Raw genomic sequence first — 27,836 nt, 5'->3', positions numbered from 1 at the left:
ATTGGTGATTAACATAGCCTCTTTATGACAGTCCAAGACAGCAAACACTGCCTCAACAAAAAAGTAAAAAAACAGTTATTAAATTGTTGTGTGAGCAGAGTAAATACATTAACAAAAAAACTATGACAAGCAATAGCAAGCTAAACGCTATGTCACATCTGGAGTCTACTAAAAGGACTACTTGAAGGCCCATCCACATGGGGGCACAAGTGAGACAATGGAACCATCCAAAAAAAGTTATGGCCTTGATGGACAGTCCCCCAAGCAAATTCCAAACTATGAAAAGCACAAGAAACACAATCCCATTCTCAATGTCCATACTTCTTACTGTACTTTTTTGAAGAACTGAGGACATGAAATAACCACACATTAAAGCAGCCAGTAATCAGACATTTAAAAAAAAGATCACCCTCCAATCAAACGCTGCCTCAGCGCCAAACATGATTGACAATCCTTTGCTTTCAAAAAGCCACACTGGGCAGTAGATCTTCTGCCCCCTAGGGCTATGAATGTGACAAACCCCCTCCGGCCAGGCGTACTTTTGTCATCTCGCCTACTGCTGCATTTACAATCTGGATCAGCTTTGTTATATGAACACAGCAGTACGATACCTCGGGGGTTCGGCGCGTGTAGAAAAGGTAAACAAACATGCCCTTTCGCTGTGCACGTGAAAACCATAACAGAAAAAAAGTGCATGCGAGTTTAGGCCAGTTGGAAAATAGGCTACAGCTGCCGGGCGAGTTTTGAAATCTTATTGTTTTGCCTGTATGTTTCTGATTGGGATGCGCAAGGGGATGTGGGAGAAGGAAAGTGTACACACTCAAGGGTTTAGCATGGATTGTTGGAAAAAATTCTACAAGGTGAAAAATCACCATGGCCTCACCGGGAAGTCAGTAACTAGTTCTCCAACACTAAACATTCTATAGGGGCTGTTCCATTGTGTGTCCTGCAGGGTATTATTGGTCACATCACAGATGCACTACTCCACAGGAGGTGGTAAGGATTCAAGAGCAGAAAGAGTAACACCAGTATAAGCACCCCTATTGATGCGTGCTCCAACCTAGTCATTTAACATTCTCATTTTACATGCATCTTCACAAATGTTCCTGTCTTTTCTGACGGTTGGCAAATCAGCAGAACCTACCTGAAGTCTAGGCAAACTTGATTTCTAGCATGAGTATGTTGTTGTCCTTTTTCTTTCCCTCCCCCCCCCCAATACTTATGTCTCTCACACAGCCCCCTAGATGCACCATCCCTCTTGTGAAAGAGAAGTATATTTATAATATGTGCTGCAAGCACATGAAGGGCAGTGAAGGCAAAGGACCATTATAACTGTCAAACTCCGGATTATATTCTTTTTGGGGAGAGCTTTGCAAGCTCCTCATTTAGTATGGTTAGGATAGCATCCTGTTGATTATACTGAGATTGACAGTAGTGAATTGTAATATTTATATGGTGCTTACTACCCGGCATGTGGGGCGCTGAAGTTCCTGCTTACATAGTAGCATGATACACTGGGTAAAATGTGTGGTTGGAAGGATGCAGACTTTGTTTTGATCCTATGTGGGTAGTGTCTGCATGTGGTGTGCGATGCCCACCGAGGTGCTGGTATTGTGAAACGGAAAGCAGCGATTAGTGTGATGGATAAAGACATGTATGAGACAGTCGTGCAGTTTATGGTTTTCAATAAACTGGAAGATTTGAGCAGTTCTGCAGGCCCCTTTATGATATTCCTTATGCTCATAGTCCACTTAACTGGTTACTGCACTTGACTGTCCATTCTGAGGTACTTTGTTTAATCCTGAGCAGGCATTGATTTAAAAGAGAAATGACGGAGAGATCTACTAGGATGGACTTCGTTAATATCATCCCATATCCAATTATCATTGCAAGTTGTCAAGAAGCAGTTGTAGTATGTAGCTAGTTGAGACCTGCATTGGGGGACTAAATTAAAATCCTCTGTTTTCCGGAGGCATGTGGCAGATCTCTTCAGTTATTTAATGCCTGCTCAGTTGATGATGGTACAACGCTAATAGTTTTCAACGTTTACTTTGAAAAGTAGGGGTTCACCTAAAAACAAAATAGAAGATTAAAAAAAAAAGTCTGTCTAGTATCTTCAGTCACTAGAAAAACATCCAACTTCCTCAAAACCTTGGCAAGTCACAGACATACAGTGTTGGATGAAGCACACTCATTTTCTGGAGGCATTGTTTTGTATATTAAATGTGATCATTTCCACAGAACCTTTTTCTATTATCAATGTGGGTTGAAGACTGCTGCCAAACATAACCCTCTCTAATCAAGTTGATGTGAATTGTCAGCACCTACACCTGCAATGTCTGCCACCATTAAGGGATAAAGGAAGCCACGAGGTAGCTCACAATTATCAACGTCAAGGAGAGATCTACACCTTCAGTTGCAGCCTCTGGAGGTAAATAGACAGAATGGTAGTGTACCAGCATGGTGACAGGCTTGATCAGCCCACATCAGACCGAAATACACAAACACACTGGTCAACATATCTCAAAATGAGTGGAATAATGGGTCAACTAAATGTAGGTAAATAATCTGCAGATGTATTTTATAAGTGCATTCATGTGAAAGTTACCATGTAGAACTGGGGATGCTGGGGGACATTGCTACTGTGCTTGGGGGGTGCCGAGCCCTAAGCCCAGTTCTCCATTATCTACCTTGAAGGGACAACCAGTACCACAGCTCATCACACTGTCATTGCACCAATGTTTGGAGAGGAGCGTGGCTGCCCATTCATTAGCACTATAAAGCGCCATACCTGTGCCCACTGCAACCTTTGGTTAGTGCATCTAGCAAAGCCCATTGGTCTATCTCAACTGCTTCACTCCCACGGGAAACAAGGAGGGATGTACCATTGATTACACCAGCACAGAATACAGATGTATGGTGGCCATGCAGCTAGAACACCCCCGACTCTCCCCTACCACAGGCCAACCGAGGCAGCTGGGTCACCTCATGATAGCACCCCCAGATGCGATCTTCTTCCGGCTGCTTGCCCCTATGTGGACATCTTATCTGATGTTGCTAAACTGCACCGCGGAACTAGCAAGTCCACACTAGAACTAATTAACAATATAGCCCACTGGGTTAGGGCAAACTCTGAGCTCCAAGACTGTTTATTCTCAGAAATGCTCATGACCAGAAGGGTGAGCGGGTCGGGAAAATGCCGAAGGAGTTGGACGGAAACTGCATTTTCATCAACTTTAGGAACCCCAGGATGGTCAGGCACTTGATTAGGTCCTCAGGGCCAGTTTTCTCCCCCATCAAAGCAAGATCAGGATTTTTTCCCGGGTTTCTTTTATAGTATGTAGCCAGTAAGCGGTACCCCACTCCCCTGAAGACAACCCATTTTGCTGTGCCGGTTTCAAATTGATTCTCCCCTTTAGGTGACTGGTCTGAAAATTATTGATTCAGTCGTCATAATGCACCAAAAACCTCTCCTTTCAAGGAGCCCGGGGACTTCACTACCACCCCATCCTCCATGTACTTAATTAGCGCCCAAGAGAGCACAGTGGGGACAGTGTCATCCAATGAATATTACAAAATGTGCAATGGGATCCCGAAGGATGGTGTGAACATCCTTTTTTGGAACCCTGCAGGTTTTGTCATCAAAATGGCCTGGGTAATTTATATATGTAAGCATGATATTGCCTTATTTCAGGAGACCTGGGCCACAAATGAAATTGTTCTGGGTCGTTATCATTCGCACTCTGTCCCTGCAGCTCTTTTTGCCATAGGCCAGATCAACGCTGGCTTAACTTCTTGGATTAAAAGCACACTGGATTGTAAAGTCAATGTAATTCCTTCTGATAGCCCTTTAATTCAATCCCTTTTATCTACTTGGCCAAATGGTTAGTGTATTGTTCTAATAATTTTTTATAAAGACTATTTTGACTCAGACCATATTTTCAACTTTAAAGTGCTGTCTGACTTTATATTAGGTCTTGAGGAACTTTGAGCATCTCTGCACAATCACTGTATTATCCTTGGGGTCCATTTTAATGTTAAACTGGGGTTCACACAAGTGGAGAACGCTCAAACCCAGTTTGATAGGCTTACCATTGGAAGTGATAGACAACCTAGATATAAAAGGGGGGAGGGGGGTAGTCAGACCCTTTACCATCATATTAAAGTGTACAATCTTGTGAATGCAACGGAAGTATATGATCCCCCTATACCCAACCAAAGCAACTTTTGAAAAGGAGGGTGGTGGGGAGGGTTCCACTGTGCCACATTACATTTTTTGTAAATCTGGAACTCTGTGCCTGGGTTATGGGAGCCAAAACAGTTGAAAACCCCCATAGTGATCATAATCCCTTGTTTGCAACTATATATTCCAAGGAGGAGGTGGGAGGCCCGATTATCTTGACCTCACAATCCCTTGAAACCAAGACGCAAGGCAGTGCCTGGTGTGGAGAAATGTAGATATGGCCAATATCCTAAAGAAACTATGCTCCAACCAACCATCTATACAGGGTACTTGCTTGCCTCGAATCACCCGACTGTTTTCATGCAGTGCCTACCCACTTTGTAGAACTAGGCTCATTGGTGAGCAGCTTAATCACAAAACCCAGCAGAACAAGGCCTGATAGATCTAAATGGTTCGACCAGGAATGTAGAAAGACCTCAAAGTGGCTGCAGGTGGCCTTAAAGGTTAAACCAAGGGATGCGCTGAAAGTGCATAGTTGCAGACAGCTTTATAGGGATGCGATAAGGACCAGGCGGAAGGAACTCGATGAATCCTGAGGAAAACTGGTGAAGGCTTGTAGACTGAATGACACCAGAGCTTTCTGGGCTGCCATAGGTAACATCAAGTCTGTGGGGGTAAAACCAGACCCAGTTAACACCACTATATGCCAGGCGGCGAAGGTCGAGCATTTAGAAAAATTCTACGGCTCTTTAATCATTTCTAGGACTCCTGAGGCAGACGTAGTTTTTCCTCTTACTAGTGGAATTTTCTGTAGATGAAGAAAGAGGCAATCATCAAAAGCCCATGCAGAAGGGCTCCCAGTTCAGATTGGGTGCCTATGAACATACATATAAACTGCCTTGGACCTCTGGCTCCCTTTACTTTGTAATACCTTTAATGCCCTTGGTAACCCTGGCCTACCCCAATTCTGGTGCTCAGCCGTCATTGTCCCGGTTAGAAATGGGGTCTCTAGTTGGCACTCGGTTTGCACCCTGTCCAAGTATGGACCCTCACTCTAGTCAGGATAAGGGATACCCGCTCAGATTGCCCCTACTCACCCACTTGGTAGCTTGGCACGAGCAGTCGGGCTTATTTCAGAAGCAATGTGTAAAGCATTTGCACACAACACACAGTAATACAGTGAAAACACTACAAAAGGACACTGCACCAGTTTTTGAAAACTAGCCGATATTTATCTATATAAAACAAGACCAAAACGATAAAAATCCAACATAGAGTGCTAAAGATATCAATTTTTCAAGGTTTACTTACAAATACAGTTCCTTGAAGTCGATAGTTCCACCTGGGACTATCAAGGCGTTGCGATCAACAAAACCAACAGTTCAGGCTGGCCGCGTAGTCGCGGGCCAACTACGGTGTCAGAAGACCCGCAAACAGTACCTTTGGAATTGGGGGTTGTCATGATCCTTGTGGTGAGCTCCGTTGAGCGGCATCGCAGTGTCGGTACTGGAGTCAGTGCGGGAGTCGCCGGGCCCTTGAAGTCGCAAGCCTTGCAGATCGAACTCCGGGCTGATGAAGACAGGAGTGCTGGCATGGATGGCGTCTGAATGCGGTGCGAATCGGGACAATGAGCGGTGCCCACAGGCCAGGGTGCAGGCAGTGGCCCGTGACTGCGTCCAGCGGCGTCGGTGTGACCAGGGCTGCAGTGTGAAGCGGGGTGGTCCAACATGCGGTGTCACGACGGCAGGGTGCAGGCAGCGTCGTTGTTGTTGCTGAAGTGCTGTCATCGGTAGACCCAAGCCAGCGGTGCGGGACGGGACAGTGCTTCATGACCCTCACGAGCGGTGTCCACAGACCATGATGTGGGCAGGATGCCTGGTGATGACACTGGAGTCTATGATGCTGGCGTCAGTAGGCCAGGGCTGCGGTGCAGTGCTTTGTGTACCTCATGAGCGGTGTCGACAGGCCACGGTGCAGGCAGCGGCGCCAGTGTCAGCAGGAGCGTTGTCGTCAGGGATGCCCAGGATGCAGTGTGAGCAGGAGATGCCGGAGTGCGGGCCCACAGGTCGCAGTGTGCGCAGCAGTTCAGTGAATCCATCCGAGGATGACGTCTGTGAGACCAGGGTCTCAGTGCGAAGCAGGGCAATGTGAATCTGTGAGGCGTCGGCAGGTCAAAGTGCAGGCCAGCGGCTCGTTGGCGGCGTCGCAGTGGCTTCTCCTCTTGAACAGCACAAAACACACAGTTCCCAGTGCTGCAGGTAAAGGAAACTGACGTCTTTGGTGTCCCTGAGACTTCCAACAGTAGGCAAGCTCTACTCCAAGTCCTGGGAGAACTTTCTCAAGCAGGACACACAGGTGCACTCTTTTCAGGCAGAACCAGCCACTGCAGGCCAGTCCAACAGAGCAATCCAGCAAAGGGACAGTACTCCTCCTCCAGCTTTTCTCCTTGGCAGAGGTTCCTCTTGATTCCAGAAAGATTCTGAAAAGTCTGGGGTTTTGGGTCTTCTTCTTATACCCCGTTCTGCCTTTGCAGTTGGCAAACTTCAAAGCAAAGTCCCAAGTGTTTGCAAGATCCTTCGGTCAGAAAAATTAAGAGGAAGGAGGCAAAAAGATAGGGGATGACCCTGCAAAAAGGGCCAGGTGTAACAGTCCCAGTCTTCAAAAAGGGTAGTCCCTAGTCCCCAGAATGTTATCGTCCAATCTCGCTATTACACTCTGTCGGTAAGCTGGTGGGAAAAATAGTACCGGCAAGTGTTTTTTGGGGTTTTGGTTTTACATTTGGACCATGAGAGCTTGGCTAACTCTCAAAGTCGTCCCCCTTGGAATAGTGAGGGCTGCACTTTATTGACTTTGGGACGCTGCCATGTAGAAAAATCCACAAGACCTAGACACATCTGAAAACCAAACATTTGGGTTATTCCAGGGTGGTGTGTTTCACATGCACCCCACACCATTTTCTTAACCACAATGCACTGCAAACCTCCAACTTTGCTGGAAATAACAAATTTTGTCCACGTTTTTGTGATAGAACCTTCCGGAATCTGCAGGAATCCACAAAATTCCTACCACCCAGCATTGTCTCATCTACACCGATAAAAAATCTGCTGCACTTGTCAGCCTAAAAATGTTTTTTTCAAACTGCCCTTTTGGACCCGCTTTGGTTCCCCCTCAATTTCGACATGTTTTTGGCTCTTCCCCGTCACAAGCACTTGGCCCACCTACACAAATGAGGTATCATTTTTACTGGGAGACTGAGGGGGAACGTTGGGTGGTATGAAATTTGTCCCGGTGCGGTGATCCCACACAGAAATGTAGGAAAAATGTGTTTTTTTTGCTAAATTTAAGGTTTGCTGAGGATTCTGGGTAAGACAACATTGGGGGATCCACGCAAGTCACAGCTCCGTGGACTCCCTCGGATGTCTAGTTTTCAGAAATGTCTGGGCTTGGTAGGTTTCCCTAGATGGCAGCTGAGCCCAGGACCAAAAACAGGTAGTTTTGAATTTGATAATTTTGATGTATCCAGGTAGTGTTTTGGGGCATTTCCTTTCACGGGCAGTAGGCCTACCCACAAAAGTGAGGTACCATTTTTATCGGGAGACTTGGGGGGGGGGGGAAACACTGGGTGGAAGGAAATTTGTGGCTCCTCTCTGATTCCAGAACTTTCTGTCACCGAAATGAGAGGAAAAAGTGTTTTTCTTGGCCAAATTTTGAGGTTAGCAAAGGATTATGGGTAACAGATCCTGGTGAAAGCCCCACAAGTCACCCCATCTTGGATTCCCCTAGGTGCCGTCTGAGCTAGAGGTCAAAATCCACAGCTAGGCACTTTGCAAAAAACACCTGTTTTCTTTGTGAAAATGTGATGTGTCCACATTGTGTTTTGGGGCATTTCCTGTCGCGGGCGCTAGGCCTACCCCCACAAGTGAGGTACCATTTTTATTGGGAGATTTGGGGGAACACAGAATAGCAAAACAGATGTTATTGCCCCTTGTCTTTCTCTACATTTGTTCTTTCCAAATGTAAGACTGTGTAAAAAAGACGTCAATTTGAGAAATGCCCTGTAATTCACATGCTAGTATGGGCACCCCGGAATTCAGAGATGTGCAAATAACCACTGCTTCTCAACACCTTATATTGTGCCCATTGTGGAAATAAAAAGGTTTTCTTGATACCTGTTTTTCACTTTTTATATTTCAGCAAATGAATTGCTGTATACCCGGTACAGAATGAAAAGCCATTGCAGGGTGCAGCTCATTTATTGGCTCTGGGTTCTTGATGAACCTACAAGCCCTATATATCCCAGCAACCAGAAGAGTCCAGCTGACGTAACGGTGTATTGCTTTAAAAAAAATCTGACTTCGCAGGAAAAAGTTACAGAGTAAAACGTGGAGAAAAATGGCTGTTTTTTTCACCTCAATTTCAATATTCTTTTATTTCAGCTGTTATTTTCTGTAGGAAACACTTGTAGGATCTACACAAATGACCCCTTGATGAATTCAGAATTATGTCTACTTTTCAGAAATGTTTAGCTTTCTGGGATCCAGCATTGGTTTCTCACCCATTTCTGTCACTAACTGGAAGGAGGCTGAAAGCACAAAAAATAGTAAAAATGGGGTATGTACCAGTAAAATGTTAAAATGGTGTTGAAAAACTGGGTTTTCTAATTCAAGTCTGCATGTTCCTGAAAGCCGGTAGGATGGTGATTTTACCACCGCAAACCCTTTGTTGATGCCATTTTCAGGGGAAAAACCACGAGCCTTCTTCTGCAGCCCTTTTTCCCATTTTGTTTTTATTTATTTTTTAAACAAAACAAAATTTTTGCTGTATTTTGGCTAATTTCTTGGTCTCCTTCAGGGGAACCCACAAAGTCTGGGTACCTCTAGAATGCCTAGGATGTTGGGGGAAAAAGGACACAAATTTGGGATCGGTAGCTTATGTGGAGAAAAAGGTATGAGGGCCTAGACGCGAACTGCCCCAAATAGCCAAAAAAAAGGCTCGGCACAGGAGGGGAAAGGCCTGGCAGCGAAGGGGTTAATCTGCATGCTGCCTTCAATATGGAAATAGTCCTAGATTGCCTGGTGTGTGATAGAGCGCTGCATATGCCCTGGATTTGTTGTATGAAGTCTCTGTTTGAGACCTGGGGGTGCCGTAGTTTTTCCACAGCCATAAAGCTTTGTCTGAGGAAGTTGTGGCTCAGGTTAAACCCCTGTTTAAAATGAACAGATACAATCTTAGAGCAGCGAATGAATCCTCCAAAACCACTGTCAGACAGTTTATAGCCCTACATAACACCTTAGGTATGACACCATGTCTGAGGTGGATAGACTCTTCATGGGAGAGAATGTTATTAACACGTTTCCGCCTGGGTTTTGTAAGACTGCATTTGAATATTCTTCTGGGGAAGCATGAGGTGGCTAGTATTGTGATATGTCCGTGCAACCAAGCCTCACCAAAAAGCTTGCTCCTTTTTGCTTTCTTTTGTAAATGATACCAGGATTTTAGCAAAATATACCTACTTCCCATCATGGGGAAGCAAGGCATTTGTTTTTCCCTGGCAGCTCTGGAGTACCATCAAGCCCTGGAGTCTCCAACGATCTGTGTTAATGTATGCTCCTTTTTAAGATGAGCTATCAAAAGAAGGAATTTAATGTTGTTTTAATCTGTTTGAATCCCGTTTTAGTTTTTTGCATCAGCGTAGCTTTTTAGCTTAGTCAGAAATGCTAGGATATTACTTATCTATTTTGTAACAAATTAGCATTTGCCACTTATCTGACTACCAGGCACGTGTCTATCAGATGGGTTGACCTTACCCCTTACACATGAATTGCTGCCTTTTCTTGATACCTTTTTTTAAGAATTGTATGTTCTGGCCTCGGAGTGTATGTTGTATACATTTTAGAGTAATTGAGGTTAGTGATAGGTTCTCACTTTGTAAGGCCTTGTATCTTTTGCTTGCTATGTGATTAACTCTTTTTTTGTAATGTGATGTATTTTTTTTTTTTTTTTTATCTGCTGCAGCACTTCCATGGCCATAGTTGTGGTCGAAATAAAGGTTTAAACTAAACTGAACTGGTAGTCAAAATGTTCCATGTTAAGTAACAACATCCAAGCTCTGCCTTTTAGTCCTTTACCATCTTCAGGCCAGGATTTAGGTGCGGAGGTAGCCTATGCCCTCTTCACACAGCGAGACAGAGGCAACCCTGTTTTATATCTTCTAAACCTGAACACATGCACAGTGCAGGGATCGTACCCAAAATATTTCCAGCTCTTCAAAAAAAAGCCAGAATTCTTTACCACAGTAGCCACTATCAACTTGTGCCAAAGTTGTCAATTTAACCTCTAGTAGACAATCTTCTAGTAGGAAAGCAATACTAACTCTTATCTGGAATCCAAGAGAAATCCAGGGAGTATGTTATTAGTCTAGGACAGCGACAATAACCAGAGGTTCACATTACTAGTAAAGCACTGCCACTTCATTCCTGGCCCTCGTTTGAATCATTACTTAGGTGGACCAGTAGCTCTATGCAATTCACCAAACATCTTTGGCTACTGCAAACATTTTACTGGGATACTGGTATTTGCAAAGGTTACATCCATCATTGGTAATTGTTTGCAGCAATAAACCATCTATAAACACAAAGAACAGAGCACGGCATACTGTTGGAATATCTGTAAACACAACTGATCCAAGACCCAATGACAATATTTTATTTAGAATTTTATTTATTAAGCTATTTAATTTACAGTGGACCCAAGCACACTGGCCATGAACCACAAGTAACGAGAAATTACACAAGAGATTCCCGGGAAACAGAGTAACAATAGAGATAATAATAAAAGAGAATGAGACATACAAGCACTAGGGCTGGTCTTCAGAAGGACCTGAGATAGCAAAGGAAACTGTACTGCTTTTTGTCCATGAGATGGATTTTTTTCCTCCCAGAAGGACACTGACCAGGACCCCCACAAAACACAGCAACTGAAACTGCTGATCATGCTGGATGAGGCTGTGTCTTAAGACATAGGAGGGAAAAGGTAAGAGTAGCTATGAAGTATAGCAGATGAATATATAATGCATATGACTAAGTGAGATTGAGAAATGAAGCAACATTCACAATGACCACTCACTGGCCCAGCAACCACATGTAAATAATCAAAGACTAAAAAGCACTGCTGCAAGAGGTTTTGTAACACATGGGTGGAGCAGCAAATTTTGTGGTAGTGACACACTAATCACACCAACACAGCCTCCCAAGCTTGGATGAACTTTGCTATAATATCGTCAAACACGTCATAGGAAGCAATAATTAAACTTAGTGGGAAAGGCAGCCAATTCAATACTCCAAAACAGGACGCCAGGAATATCTTCATCTATGAAAGGAGAGGTCACAAGGGGAATAACCTCTTTAGAAATGCAAAGTATGCACTACCAGTCATTAATCAAGTGTACCTTTAATGACACAATATACTGAGAACCTGGTAGGCTTGAATAAATACACTATATTAACATTTATTGAAACGTTTGCCAATATCTGAAAGAAAAGTGCTCTGTGCTAAAGAAATTAAACAGTGACTGACAATAAAACAGTGCAACAGTGTGTCTATTGGTGGGAAACCAAGTAACAATAGCAGAATTATCAAACTTTGTACAATTCAAAGGTCTTACATATTAAGACACTAGTACAATTCATAGATGTTTTTTGTTCACAGTTCCATGAGTGCCAATGGCATTTCGATTTGTGTGGAGTTGACCATCCTCATCAGGACTAATACATTATGGAGCGAGAATATTGCTGGAAAAGATAGAATGAAGTGATTCAAAACGCCAAACCAATCCTACTAGGTTTGACTTATGGAACAACAAAAGTTGTGAGTGAAGAGCAGGGTCTTGAAGAAGACTAAGGATCATTTATTACCTTTCCATTAATGGAACAACAAAAGTTTTGGATGAAGAAGTGTCCAGAAAAACAATCGGGGTCACTGGGCTGCAGATTAGTCACCAGAAGGAGGGCACATCCACAGTAATTTTTGCCCCAGGAACCATCTGATCAGATCCTGTTCCAATAAAGAGAAGCTAAGAAGTGATCCCGATTCTCCTTTGGGACCCTGTTCTCCACTCAGAACTTTTGTTGTTCGATAAGGCAAACCTAATAACATTGGCTAGATCCTTGAATTTACTTCATTGGATCTTTTATAACAATATCCTCTTGCTCCACATCAATATATTAATCCCAATGATGACCTTCAAATCTTCAATGGTCAAAAAGCTGTCCACACTCATAGCGCTATGAGTAAAAAACATCTATGAATTGTACTGGTGGCTGACTGTTTGGGATCCTTGAATTGTACAAACTTAGGAAATTCTATTGTTGTTCCCTTCCCTCCCTATACTATAGCATTGTTGCACTGTTTTATTGTCGTTCATTGTATGATCACTTGAGCTCTCTTCACTCAGATACTAACATAATTTTCAAGAAATGTAAATAACATTTATTTCTGCAAGTTTACAAGGTTATCAGTCTTCTCTATCATTAATGATACACTTGATTCATGACGGATAGTGCATAATGTGCATTTCTAAAATGATTGCTCCATTCAGAACCTCTGTTTTCATGTGTGTCTAAATGGCCCTGGTTCCAGGTGGTTTTTGGGCAGCACCATTCAATATAATCAGGAATATTTGCATGGCACTTCAAAAATGCAAACACCCTGACTTGTTAGAAAAGCTCAAGTCAAGCCACACAAGTGTTCTGTAATACACCATTAAATACTGAAATCTCAGAAAGGCAATAGAGTATCATTCATACAGATCAAGCCAAAGACATAGAATCTATCAACAACTACTGGGGAAAGGCTCAGAAGAAGCTCCTACTCTACATATTTTGACAAGGTATTTGGAATATCTCTTCCCCATTAAAAGTGAAATCATTGAATACCTGTCCGAAACCACTAGAAAATAAAGGGAAGCAAGGTAACTCCCAATGTCACTAGGATAACCCAACAAGCAAGGCAGTTAGATAAAAGTACAAGCCTGAACTGAAAGTACACATTTTAACTCACAAACCTTATGATGAATTTCGCAATTCTTGCTTCACTTGTCAAATCAAGCAGTAATATATGTAATACACTGAGCCATTATGAAACAAATCAAAACCCAGACCACCACACTGGAGATGATCCTGTAAAGGCCAGTAAAGGCAACAGCATCACTTTTCCACCAAGAGATTCCGCATGACAACCACTACTGATCATGAGAAAGCCAGTTGCATCAAGAGGCCATCCTTATGTTTTAATCATGGAGAAAGCTGCAACTGAAACCAATGTCTGAAAACACTGATTTTTTTTGAGGTGACAATTAAACCTCCGATGCAAAGAATGGACTCACCCGAAGCCTAGCCAATCACCAGAGATACAATGACACACAGCACGAGGAATACATAGAACGCACACAGTGCAAGTATGGCCTCACAGTACAGCAAGAAAACATTTCAGAAAAAAACACCCAGTTTTAGATTGCAAATATTCACAGTACACCAGGGAGCTTAAAGGGAACCGCAGCCAACATCTCAGTGTCATCTGAATCCTGGTGAAACTGTAAAGTAGGATTCTGGGCGAGTGCCAGGTGAAATATGAGTATTTTATTTTCAGGGCATGTGTAGGGACTACATATTTGTTACATTTAAAAGGACACCATCAACATGTCAGTAATTAATTCCTAATAATATATGAATACAAAACAAGGGGTGCCAGTGTTGTCTTTTGTGCATCTGATGCAGCTGACCACGTGCAAAACAGCTCGACTGTTTCTTCAGATTCAGTTTTGATCATGATTTCCAGCAAAACGTTCTTCTGGTCATTCTCTTCCAGCAGCTTAACACCTCACAAGAGGACTAGAAATTGTGCAGTATGTACCAATTATATGACATACTGGTCTCTTTTACTCCCTGTAATACTCTCATAAGTAAAGAATGGGAAGTAACGGACAAGCAGAACTCTCCCAAATGTAGATCTATACTGCCTAGGTAATATGTCCAAATCAGCGAAGTTAGCATTGATATGCAACAAGACACACTGCTATTGTTGATGCAGGACCTTAAGTAATGTGTTGGAAAGGAAAATCAATTTTTCCGGTTGTATGAATGTGCAGCTGTCAAATCTTATACAATAAATATCCACAACTTAGAGATTAAAAGTAAGTTTTTCAATCACCTGTCATTAATACTTGCATTACATCAGAATTACCCTATTTTATTTTCAGCTACCAAAACAAGCGTGTACAATACTCCGATTTCAAAACTGTAGAACTATTTTGTGACAAGAACCCAATTTTTCACTGCAGTGGATAAATCTGCATTCTCTTAACAAATCTCGAGGCCTGGGAGTTGGATCCATGGCTAGGGTCTTGGCACTCAGAAGGCAGAATCTCAACCATCACCGTCCTCAGAAGTTTATAATCCGTAAATCATCAGTTCCCTGCAGTGTTCTTCACCATAAAGCATGCTGATTGCTCACACATTTTGTTGTATTTTGTTGCAGAAAACAGGCACTGCAGCAGCCTCAGGATACAGCTGTATTCTAAAAGAGTGTTAATACTATGATTAGAATGGTGTCTAAATAAAGAAGCAGTAAAATAAAGCATAAATTAACATTGGTGATACTATTGCTAGCGGAGAGGAATTGCCTGTATCGGAAAAGACAGGCCATCACTGGAAAAATGGCCATCTCAAGCAAAGCATCATACGATCAAGACAAGAACAGATGAGAAGTAACAAAGATATGGTAGACTGGAGGTCATGCCTTCTTAATCCCACCAGATAGAAGACCGCCCTTATAAAACCATTGTCTGTGATATATTGAACAGTTGAAATGCTAACCCAGTTTTATTGCCCTTTTATGTTACTACTACTAGGCTTAGTCAATATATAGTGCCAATTGGCAATGATTAAGCTTTTTCTGTTACTTGTTTTTCTGTCTTAATTGTTTTGCATTAACCTTCTTTGTACTACTTTCTAAAATGTTTGTTTTTATTAGTTCTATAACAGAGCAGCATACAAACTGCTGCCATGTTATATATGTGGAGTCACATAATTACAACAACTAGGCTTTCAATCCTAACAAATCAGTGACCTAACTGATCCTTTTTATGCCTTAAAAAAAAGATGGCTCATTACACATGAAAAATAAAGCACCAAGAGGCTGTGAAAACAGCAAATCATCCAAACAAGCACATTGGGAGTCAAAAGGCTAGGTAAACTTCAATCCTGTGCCACGCTGAACGTTCAACTCAATTCTACAAAGGACAGATGACAACATGTTACTCTACATGTTTTGAGTACGCATATCTCAAAACAAATGAGGGTTAGGGATTAACCTACCCATCACATGTTCGAGAAACCACAACCCAGTGACACACTGCAAACTAGCTCCTGATTTTATTTGTCAGGGATTTCTCATGAACCTAGTCCATTTTCCTAAAGTAAACCATGCTCACGAGGAAAGATCTCGCTTCGACCACTGTGTTCTGCTGGAGCTAAGGCTTACACAACTTATTTAATACGCAACCATGAGTACTGAACCTTCTGAGAGAGGTCTTTTGAAAGGCACAAGGACTACTGTTTAAACTGTACCTTTGTTACATCGTGTGCCATGGTTGTTGTTTAGTATGCTATAAATGTTGCTAGGATATATTTTCAATTATTTCGACCACACCCCACAGGAGGGTCAACTCAGGATATGGCGCTACTTATATCAAGGGCTTGCAGAAGAAAATGGAAAATTTGGCAGAACGGATGAATATTTTAAGCGCCAATTAGGGTGCTTTACAGAACACACACCAAATTATTAAACCTGGAAAACCAGATTATAGGTGCCCCTGTTGAGCTCTCACCAGTGAATGCAAGTAGTAAGGGAGTGACTGAATATATGTAAAGAGGTACTGCCTCTGTACATTCTAGTTCTGTGGTCAATGGTTAACTAAAGTTATCAAACATAACCTCACAAAAAAATAGGATCAAGGCGGAACTGTTAAAATTACAAGTTTTGTGCCTTTTTCAGCTTCATTCTTATTAACATTTTGAGGCACTCTAGGAAAGGACTACTTTAACTGAAAGTTAAGTTTCCTATGAATACAACAAACCGTATTAAATCTTGTTGCTATAATGAGATTAGTGACATTTAATAAGAATAGAAGTATTAGTATTTTGAGTATCTGCCTGACTTTAGAGGAGCTGTTCATTTCCATGATTGCAGTTCAAACTCCAAAACACGTAATTTCCCAGAGCAGAACCACAAAGTCACACAGAGCAGGAGAATAAAAATAATATAAAGCACAACTAGCCACATAAGATGTTTGCCTAATGAAGGGCAAAGGGTGACAAGAACGAAGTAAAAGGAATCCAATTCTATCAGTTTACAACAAGAAACAGAGAAAGCTGGCATAACTTTAATGTGTCAAACTGATGCAGCAGAGATTATTATAATGTAGGACGTGGTCACTGGTTGGGTGCATTCTGGGGGTAAACCCTGGAACCAACAGACCCGTCATAGTATAGCCCGAAAAGGAAAACGTGTGCAATTTTTATAACACTCTGTACTCGCTTATATCATATTTAGTCATGTTAATACTAAACTGGGGCAAGCCTCACATTCACAAACCCATTTCAATCTGTCTGTTCACACCAGTCATCTGAAGGGTGCTTTTAGCTTGAGGGAGGCTGTGTTACACAGTGCTTTAAATGGAAATATAGAAGGACAGGTACTGACTACCTGAAGTACCTGCCTGCTATTGAGAAATTAGAGTACTTTCTCAATAAAAGTATTGCACGAGTTCTGATAAGTGCTGGTATTCTCCCCACTGAAATTAAAGAAGTAACGGTACTCAGTACCTGAGGAGAATACCTGCCTATTTAAAGCAATGGTGTTACTTCACCCACCCGGCGATCTTCCTAATGAGCTCAAGCCAGAAGCTGCAGAGCAACAAAAGAAAAAAAACATTAAAAATTAGTCTTATTCAACTTATGGCTACACACTATCTTCAATTAAAAAAAAAAAAGAAAAGTTTAGGTGTTGAGGGGGACTCTAATCTTAACTTCTGTGCTCTGGTAGATAAGAGTGGTTGATTTTTGTGCCATTCTTTTACCTTCATCAGCTAAAAGAGACCTTACTGTTCCTGGATAGAAAAGGCCGCAAAAGGATACATAGCTTCCTGCACAAATTCCAACAACAGAATATTAATGTTGAGTTAAGGCGATTCATCAAGGGCCAGACAGCACTTTCAAAATGTGAAAAAAACATGGCAGGTAGGTGGTTTTGAAATTTGGGGTGTTTCACTGTTTTGTAGTGTGAGCCAAATGAATAACTAGCATTCGCAATGCAATAGGTCTTGCATTTTCTTGAGTTCGAGCTATTGGCATTGTAAACTCAGAACTGGACATTTTTTTGCCACATAAATTGGTCAACCCTGCCTCATAATTTTGTCTTTTCCTGCCATGTTTTGGTGGTCACTGGCTGCTACTGACATCCGAAATCACAAGCCCTTGAGGAGATACGAGAAGATGACTTCACTACCTTGAGTTGTGTAAACGTCTGAACAGAAATTGGAAAATAAGCCTGGAAAAGTACTGTCTTTTTACCTTCACAGAATGAAAAGTCTTGCAAGTGATCTTGCCTTGCATTTCAACAAAGGTCTAATGAAGTTAACAACAGCAGAGCAACCTGTGAAGATTTATGGCCCCAATAAAGGAGATAAGCATTGGCCTGTGTGCAGTTGTTGGGAGGGGCCCTGGAGAGAGACTCCAGATGCCAGGCTCAGCAAGTTTCACATCATTGGTTTTAGGTTTAGCTACATTCTATGAGAAATGGCATATTGTGGCTTTTCTGAGCAGTGAGCTAAACATTTAGGCACTGCATGTTTCTTTTGTAAAATAAGCTTATTTTAATGTTACAGAAACATGAGCAGAAATAAGCTTACTTCAAGATTAAATCAACGTGTGAGTGATAGGCTGTACTGAAAGAACAATAATCAACAGACGCTGGGCGGTGATAAAATAACATTAAACTTTTAAGAAACGAAGCCTAGGAGATACCTTTTGTTAAAGTTTTAATTGGGGACAAATGATCCACGAGCCAGAGGTAACGGAGGATAGCACTGGACTAAGCTAAAACAAATGTCAGCGACATTTGAGGAGGTGGGAGAAATGGAATGCTGCAATAAAAAGCAGGCAGCTACCAGCCTAAACACCCACAGTGAAAAAGCAGCAACAAAGAACTGACAAAAGTAGTCCGTCACAGCAACAGATAAATAAACCAAAGTGGAATAATACAGTATTTCGTCACTGCTCCGCACACAGAAAAAGGAGGGAGAAAATTGTAGAACTGACCACTAGTGAGCAAAATCTTTTAAAAGGACATTGCAACCAACAAATAAAATCGCTTTAAGCCTATGCTCAACCTAATAGTTAAAACAATCACCAACAGCACATGGGGAAAAAGTGTCAATAGGTGCCTGAAACAAGCCTATTGCAATTGAGTGGGAAAGTGGCGAATAGTGTCAAAATATACGGAGGGCAGGCAGTCTGGCTGTGCAAGCCAAAGGAGACATGTGGGTTGTAACTGGATCTCGAGAAGGCAGACTTGCAATATGCTCATAATTTACCAGAGAACTAATTCAACAAATAGCCCTATGCAGTGCTTACATACACTATCCTCTGTACAGCTTTCAAAGCAGAAAAATGGTCCACAAAGTATTTTCAAAAAGAAAATTAGCAGTTTTTTTAAAGCACTTCATAAAATACTTTGTGCTTTTAAGCCCTTTAAATAACAAGTATTATTATTACACATTCTTAACTGTACAGTTACTGACCCCAGAAAGATGGTGGCTGATGTGGCCTTGCCAGAAATTAAAATAGTGATTTGTAGTTCACAGTCTGTGAGTGCTACCACAGGGAACCGTCTTGAAGGAATCAAGAAAGATGCTTGGGAAGTGAATATTGGGTGAAAGGGACGGTGGTCCAGAGGAGTCTAAAGGGAAAGCAGGACTTGTGGGCCAAGGCGGTCCAAGCAGATGGGAGTGGAAGTAACAGTGGTATACAAAAAGAGAGAGATGCCCAGAGGGTACGCTAGGGTAGAGGAACAAATGACTCACACAAAATGAAGGCAGAATTGCCAGGGGGTTGTTCAGAAATAGATGGAGTGGCAGGGCCAGCAAGGTGCGGGGGAGGGGCAAAGCAAGGAGCGGGAGAAGCGGTGGGGCAAGCGAGGACCGAAGGGGAGGAGAGGAGATGCAGTGGTGTAAACAAGTGGAACAGCAGCAATGCAAACAAGGTTTGAAAAAAAGGCAGGGCAAACAAACAGTGGAAGAGCTGCGGGGGCAAACAAGGAGTGGACAGCTTGGGAGTAATGTCACTCCATGCAAAGGCATGTAGGAAAAGCAGGGCAGATAATGGGAAAGGAAAACAGAGGAAGGGACAATAGCAAGGCGCATGAAGGGTCAACAGCAAATCAAATGAAGAGTCAACAGCAAGATACAGGAAGAGTAGGACATGAAGGAAGAGGGAGGTGGCTGGAGAATAAAAGGGCCCTCAAGAAGAAGCAGGGGAATGGCAGGGTCTGCAAAATAACACATGGAAATAGTAGGGCCTGCAAAAGGAAGCAGGAAAACTGCAAGACCACAAAAAGGCCTGCCAAGGGAAGTAGGAAAAAGGAAAAATGAAGTGTGGGAACAGAAGGGCTGCAAAAGGGGAGAGAAAGCGCAAGGGAATACAATAAGAAATAGGCGCAATGGATTATCTGTAGAGACATAGGAAAACAGCGGACTTCTAAAGAAAACTGTGAGGAAAGGCAGGATATGTAAATGAAGTTGGGGGACTGTTGTGATTACAAAGAAAGGCAGTATCCTCGGGTCACGCAAAGAGGAGGGCTTAGGGACTAATAAAACGAGTAAGCTGAGGGTTTTTTTTTGGGTGTAAGAGAGGAAGAAGAACAGTCATGCAGTGTGAGTGTAACCAGCATGGCTTGCAAGGGGAGGGGATGTTGGATCTGCATTATGTGCAAAAGAGAGTAAGACCGGCATAAACAGCAAACGGACAAAGGACTACAGTGGCATACCAAAGGATGGAGGGTCAGCACAGCATGCCAGTTTGGCACAGCCTGCCAAAGGCAATAGGGCCAGCATGGCGTGCTAAAGGCTGGAGGACCTGTGTGGCATAGTGTGCCAAACGACAGGGGGTAGGCATGCAACTGGCATGCCAAAGGATGGAGGACCAACAGAGGGGTGTGCAAAATGATGGGCGGACCAGTGTGGTGTTCTAAAGAATGGAGGACAGTACTAAACGAAAGAAAAATATGGTGGGCAGCACTACATCCAGGTTTAAAAGGAGAGCTGCTCCTACATCTCAAGGGAAGTGGTTCTGATCATAAAACTCCCATACATTGACAATGAAGCACACCCATGGAATGAAACTGGGGGAGCTTGTGTACAAACTTTTCATGGTCACAAAGATGTAGGCCTCCCACTAGCAAACAGCTGCAATAGAAAAAAGTGTGCATCGCCCCAGAGAGCATTACAAACTCAGCAACTAGACAGCCAAGCAATCACTTTATGCATCACAGCCCTACAAGTTCATCCACAGCAGACATGGAGCTGTGGTCTGTGACCATCTTGAAAGACCCTCCCTGTAGGCAACAAAGCTTCTGAAATATAACAAGATTCCAGTGGCGCCCCCCCCCCCCCCCAGTGAATGTTCAATTGAGTTGAAAATGGCTCCTTTTATTTTAAAACAACTAGATTTCACCTCAAGCAAAAGATGATGTGGACATACAAAAGTTACCATGTTGAACCTGATCTTTTAGTCAACACAAGTGAAAACTCAATTATGATCGAAGGGGCCTTTCACACAACCCTTGCAACCATCTGTCCAGGCTGAAGAGTTGAGTGTCGCAAAGGCCCACAGAAAGAATACAATTTTTAAGTGTTCCTATTACACAGGCCACTCCTATAAGAACCTCTCTCTACCTCACAGTGAAATCCTTAATAAATTTAGGCTCTTGCCTCTAACTCAATCAAGACACTGCTGTTCAGTCACTACAGACATTTGAAACCATGCTAAATCCTTGCCCATAATTGAAGAGCAGTCACAACCGATAACTTAGTCAGTGGATTCACGTATCTAGTTACTATTGCCACCCAATCCTCTTACACAAACCCCTTCCTCTTACATTACTAGCTCAAGTCACAATGTATTACTCTAAGCTGGCAAAACATCAGTCCAATAATCAAAACAGTAACAAATACATCAAAATTACACATGTAACTGACTGAACGTATACATTCGATAGGCAACAAGGCTAAATATATATTTTTTTTTTATCTATTTGTCCAAGGGAAAGGATGCCTCAGAAATCGACTTTTTTTTTCCTTTTAATACTGGCGTGCATTAAACACATTTCACTAAAAGATGCCTCAGAAATACAGTACCTTGCATAATGGTTAAGTAAAACAACAGATAACTGAGAAAAAAAATCCAAATTGCACATTTTATTTTTATGTACATTTTATTTTGAAAACAAATAATCACTAGCCTTTTTTATGCTTCCACATATATTTGCATATAATCTGGAAGCAGTCTGGGAGCATGATAAGTAGCCTCATATTGTTACTTTTACAAACATGCGTACAGGTTTTTCTACTGGAATCCCGGTCAGTGATGTGAGCTGAGCTCACAGCACTGTCTCAGAGCGCTTGTCCTAATAGCAAAGGCTTTTGCAATACTTAATCATTTATTCAAATTTGAACAACTTATGAATACTCATCTTGCCTTAATGGTAGGCCTTCCTCTTTCACATATCCATATTGAGCTACTGTAACTGGCAGGAAATAGGCTTGTGGTACAGAAGGTTGGTCCTATTTCTCCATTGTCAATTAAAATGTGAAAACGTGTTCTCCTGGACCCCAAACAATATGTTATATACTAGAGGACTTCAACAGCCTTTAACAACATTCCTGACTATATCATAGTGGCTGGACTAACTATCTTACCATCCTTGTCTTTCTCCAACACTATTCCACCATAGCAAAACCAACATAAAAGAGAAATACAAACGTATAGGTCATTCAAAGACTCAAGAATCTCCCCAGCCACTAATCTTGCTCCAATGAGTAACCAAGCTCATCCTCAACCATCCACATACAAAAGACGGCAAAACATTCAAAGCACACAGGGCAACAAAAAAAATATATAAACTCCGACATGCCATCAAAAAAATTATTATCTAAATTGTCAGCACAATGATACTCCCAAGAGCTCACAAAGAAGAGCACACTGAAGATAATGAATGAAATTGAGAATAATCACAACACATGACTATCCATCGGGCTGTGTAGAAATAAACCAGATCATAACAAACATCAACCAAACACACCAAAGTTCTATATAGTCACTGAAAAAAGCAAAGAAGGTTCAGGTGATGTTACGGTTAGATGAAAATGCCAGTTTAAACAGAATTTTTTACAAACAGAAAAAAAAGAAAAAAAAAAAAAAGCATTTGCAATGTAGTGGGCCTCGCATCTGCTCAAGTTAGAGCTATTAGCATAGTAAACTCCTAACCCGACTTTTCTTGACACATAAGTGTTAAAATTGAAAGTTAAACAGTTTCACATAAGGGAGCCAATGCACAGTGCCACTGCCGCCATGAGCATCAGCGTGAAGAGACACACAAAAAGAAAAAAAGTTCGCTCGCAGTAAAAACTAAGCGGCAAAAGTGCAATTAGCTATGTAACAGGGCCGATAACCAAGGCGGTAACAAAACCTCCCCAAGGAGGGACAAAGGTAAACCATTTACCAATGTCATCAAAGGATTTTTTGAAGGGCAAGCCCACGAACGAGTGGTAGTGATGGGCGTGAGGCGGGTGTTGTTAAAAGCCCAGATATATACCAACACGTCAGAAAAGCAGCGCCTGTGCGCTGCAATGCTCAGCCTAAAACATGAAATCAGTGAGATTGCTCTATATTTTTTTATTTTTTTTAAGTTGTGCGACTGTGGACTCCACTAACCCAATCGTTCAACTATACATAAATTGTGAACCTTAAGTTCTCAAAAACTACTGAACGAAGTTACACCAAATCAAAAAACGCACCCTTTCTGGATAAAGAGATAGTTATTTGCCAAATCAGATGTAATTCCATTTAGCTGTTTGGGCTGTAGCACTGTTCAACAATCCCTATGGAAAATGCATTTTGGGACCCTCTCCTCCCAGCTTGACAGATCACCCCAAACCTTTCAAGAGAGGAGCTGAGGTGGTTGAACTTTTTTTTTTTTTTTTTAAAGGTTTGCGAAGATTTATCAAACATTGCCAAAGTAACTAGCAAATCAAAAAGTGCATATTATTATATAAATATACACACACACACCCCATTTTGGCTTGCAGTCAAATTGTGGCATGAAAACAGCTACATTTTGATGTCACAGATGATACACTTGAGATTCTGAACAATGCTGCCTGTCTGCTCGTCTTAATTCATCAATCAGTGGCCTTGGACACATGGGACATTTACACATACTGGGTGAGTACAAGAAATACTTTACTAAATGGTTTTCAAATTAATTCAGCTAAGATTTCCTGCATTTCAGCAGGCCCGTAGGATACCCCAATGTTCAATGAACTCTCAAATGATCTTGAATTTGTACGTCAAATTACCGTGAGAGTAGCTATTTGGAAAGAAGAGGATGACTGTACATCAATCGACAGGTGGCACACAAATATTCCTTAAGATAACTGTACCCAAGGACACACAATCAAAATATCATTTCTTTTAGCAGAGTCATGGATACTAGTTTGATCACAAAAATCAACTGAGCAAAAGTCAGTTCAGAGTTCCTGGCTAAGGCGGTGCTCCCCCAAACATATAACGCTAGCTCAATGAAAGCAAATCGTTAAGTTTATACTTCGTCCTCCATGAGCCAAATCCCCAAGGTGCGTGAAAAACTTCCACCTAATAATGCAGGTCAACACAAACAAAATCACATAAATGGCAATCTTTTAATTGCACCTCTTCAAGAAAATCGAACATATCAACGGTGAATTCAGCAAGAGGGTCAACATTTAGTCCCTGTACACATCGACAGGGGCATTGCAACGCCAGTGTTACTGGCGTTGCAATGCACCCCAGTGGGACCCTTGTCCTTTTAGAAGGTGTTTTACACATGACAATCAGTTTAGTTGCAAGCATACCGAGATTTTTCCTATCTACCCATTCTACAGAATACTTTTGGAAGCCAAAATTATTTTCAAGATTTTTTCAAACATTTACAAAGTAATACATCTCTAGCAAACCACCGTGCCTGTTGGCTTCAGGGAAGCTGAAAGCACATCTTATCTGTTGTTAGACATTTCAATCGCTAAGAAAAAGTGAAAACTTCAAATCAAACAGTCTCCAGCTATGCATGGAAATATTAAAACTCATTGTCAGAAACCAAGACTTTGAGCTTCTCTCTTTTCCTTCTACAACTCATTGAAGCTCAACCACTTAAAGGAACATCGACTCCTGCTTTATTCAGTTTTGCTATCCTGTTATTCTTTGTTCGTCTCTTATTTCACGTGCACCACTCCATTACATAAGGGTAAGGTCCACAATCGATAAATAAACTGGGCATGCAAGCGAAAGATGGGAGAAAAATCAAATGAGGTACCGCGGTGCCCTGGAGTGGGAATGGCGATATGTGTTGGGGGAGCTCGACTTGTAGAGCAAGGGGGGCACAACCACCGGGGGAGCAGCTCAGAGCACAAGGGGAGCGGGGAGGGGAGGACACTCGGCGTAGCGTCGGATGAGACTTTTTTTTCATTGTTATTGTTTTTAGTGCGAACAAGTTCCCGGAGGGCATCAGAACGACTCTCAATACTTGCAGCAATGATTTTGAAGGTTAACAGTTCTTAGGTATACAATAATAAAAAGGTACTTAGTACTTTCATTGGATCCTCATTTACAAAAAAATGAAGGTTGCCCTATTTTTTTAATAGGCAGTTAACAGTCTTGAAATACCATGCAGATTATTCAGGATCACATGGTCATTTTCAAGGCAGACTACCAAATCTGCAAGTAACGTTAGAGCAGTGGGAGTTGTGACATGGGACAAAAATTGTATTTCTGGAGAAGGTGCATTTTCAGAGATCACTTAAAATAGTTGAAAAAGTTCTGAGTAATGAGTTCCATAATTTGGGTACAAGGCCCGAGTAAGATGGAGAACTTTGGGGCGGGGGGCTATCAAATAAGGGAATTGTGTCAGTAGGGGGCGCGAGAGGAGGAGATTCAGTGGTGTGAAGGGGGCCACTGTGAACGCAAAAGGTGTGGGGGCGCCAGTAGGAGTGCAAAGGGTGTGTGGTGCCAGTAGAAGCACAAAGGTTGTGGGGTTACAGTGGCGTGCAAGGGGTGTGGAGCGGTAATGAAAGTGCAAGGGGTATGGAGCGCCAGTTGATGCGCAAGGGGTTTTGATTTCAGCGGGGCACAATTAGTCTGGTGGTACCAATTGTAGCAGTAAAACTGTGATTCCAACTGCAGGAGAAGTAGTTTGGGAGGCAAATTGGTGCGCAAGAAATATACAGTACAAAAAAAGCATAGTGTGTGATGTGGTGCAAAGCAAGAGCAGGAGGTGTGTGTGTGCCAACTGGATGTGGAGTGAGAATAAAAGGGGCGTGGGGTGCCAATGGAAGCACAGAAATGTTCTGCCAATAGAAGCACGGGTGGCGTGGGGTGTTAATGGGAGCACATGGGATGTGGGATGACAGGTGGCTTATAAGGAAACGAAGTATCCGATCTTGCAAGGGGGCTGGAGCTTTGAGGACAGAAGGGAACACACAAAGCACAGTGCGGGGTCACTAGGCTCACTTGGTGTGCAAAGGAGGACCCCATGGGTCCATAAAATATAGGACAATAGAGTATTTCAGGAGGGCAGAAGATTGGTCATGAAGGGCACGATGGAACCATGGCAGGGTGGAGTCTGTGGTACAAGCTGGCAAATGGGGGGGCAATACTTGTAGAGCGGTGTGTAGGACACTTGCAGAGTAGATAGCGAGGGTATACAAGCAGACTGGAGTAGGAGGGGATGCTAGCAGAGTGAAGCGTGAGGAAACAGAGGGATAGCACGGATCCAAGTATCCACGGGTTTAAGCGTGCACGTGCTAAGTATCTCCTCCCCTGACCCCACTTCAACCTCCAACTACCTGCAAGCTCTGCTCCCCCGGTAACTGTGCGGCCCGCAACAACTCCAACACTCGCCCGTTATTGGCAACCTTCTTGCTGCTCTCGGTGTCACAGAAGGTGAAGAGTTCGCCATAGTAGCGCTGCTCGGCCTCGCTTAGCGTCAGCCCCTCCATGCTGCCGCTGCGCTTCGCTCACTGCCGCCCAGGCACCAGCGCCATTCACTGCTCTCGTGACGTCACGGTACCGTCTGACAGCCCCACGGCACCCGGATGTGCGCCCCGCAACAGCACCCTTCACGAGCCGTGTCAGAGCGTGGTCTTCCGTGGCGTACAGGGCCACCTACTGGTTACTCCAGGAACTGCCGCCGGCAGAGCCTGCCCTGATCGGCCTGTGTGTGCGAAAAGCCCAAACTCTTAGGAAATAACACTAAAACAAGCCCTGCCCACAAAACACAACTGAAAAGCGATAGTTTCACAGAAATTATCAGCTCTCCTGGCAATAAGTAATTTGGCAAAATCAGTGGTCTGTCTTTTATTTTTGGAAAAAAACGTTTATGAATCTAATGTCACGAATTACTGTGTGCAGTATTTTGTCGTACTGCGAGTGACGGCACTGCTGCAAAGTCCAAGTTCCAATCCCACCAATTTGGGTTAGGGGATAATTAATGCACCTTTTGCAAACAACGGTATCCAAGCTAAATGGCAAAAATTAAAATGCCAATGACAATAAGCGTTGTCACTATTCTATAAATGTCCACAGGTTATACATGCATGTTAGCCTGTGGTATTATATAGTAATTTCTTTATGTATATATATCTCCTGAACACACTAATAATAATACAATACCCCTCAGCAGTAGGCAGCCAACTATAGCTTAAATTAACCATCCTACATACACATAAGACTTATAGAATATAGGTAGTGTTGATGCAGATGTGCTAATTGGAAATTATTAATGAATGTTTATGTGTTTTGATTAATGAAATTAATTGTAGAGAAAATAATGTGCACGTTTGAAATTGTGCCCACGGGGTATGTCAGCCACTTTTACGAACTTGTACTAAATTTACTAAAAATGTATGAAATAATTAAAATGTATAAGAATAATGTAGTACTATGTCATATTGAGATGTAAAACCTATGTTTTGCATTAATCTGTAGCATTAACTTAGCTGTGGTTAAGGCCTAGTCCTTTCCAGGCCTCACACAAGAAGCTGAATCTCTAAGGCATGGCTGAGAAGCCGGTGCATGACCCGACCTTGAGGCACCCGATGTTAAAGTCGCTTAGCTTGAAATTTCTGCGATGTACGGACGGACAGGAGATGATGAAGACAATTTGATACAATTATGTGTAAAGTAGGCTAAATATGCTTTCTAGGATTTGAACAATGAGAGCACTGACTGAAGAGGAACATACAACATTTTCGATACCCGAAGAGCCGGATGATGAGGACATTTTATAG

General features: G+C 42.4%; 1 protein-coding gene across 6 annotated transcripts in view; it reads right to left on the bottom strand.

Annotated features, from left to right (window-relative positions):
- REPS1 (RALBP1 associated Eps domain containing 1) overlaps nt 1-26,666 on the bottom strand; it is a 748,137-nt gene extending 721,471 nt beyond the window's left edge. For 4 of the 6 annotated variants that reach the window (XM_069234310.1, XM_069234313.1, XM_069234312.1 and 1 more), the window contains exon 1: nt 26,394-26,665. In XM_069234310.1, coding sequence (XP_069090411.1) covers nt 26,394-26,546 — 153 coding nt within the window. In that variant the 5' untranslated portion in view covers nt 26,547-26,665. Of the gene's footprint in view, nt 1-26,393 lie in introns of all 6 variants that reach the window. The other 2 variants (XM_069234311.1, XM_069234314.1) reach the window with 1 other exon arrangement.
- Nucleotides 26,667-27,836: the final 1,170 nt, after the last annotated feature.

The sequence above is a fragment of the Pleurodeles waltl genome, chromosome 5 (assembly GCF_031143425.1).
Source record: "Pleurodeles waltl isolate 20211129_DDA chromosome 5, aPleWal1.hap1.20221129, whole genome shotgun sequence".
Lineage (NCBI taxonomy): Eukaryota > Metazoa > Chordata > Amphibia > Caudata > Salamandridae > Pleurodeles > Pleurodeles waltl.
Note: the sequence above shows the minus strand (reverse complement) of the source record. Positions and strands in the feature narration are given on the sequence as shown.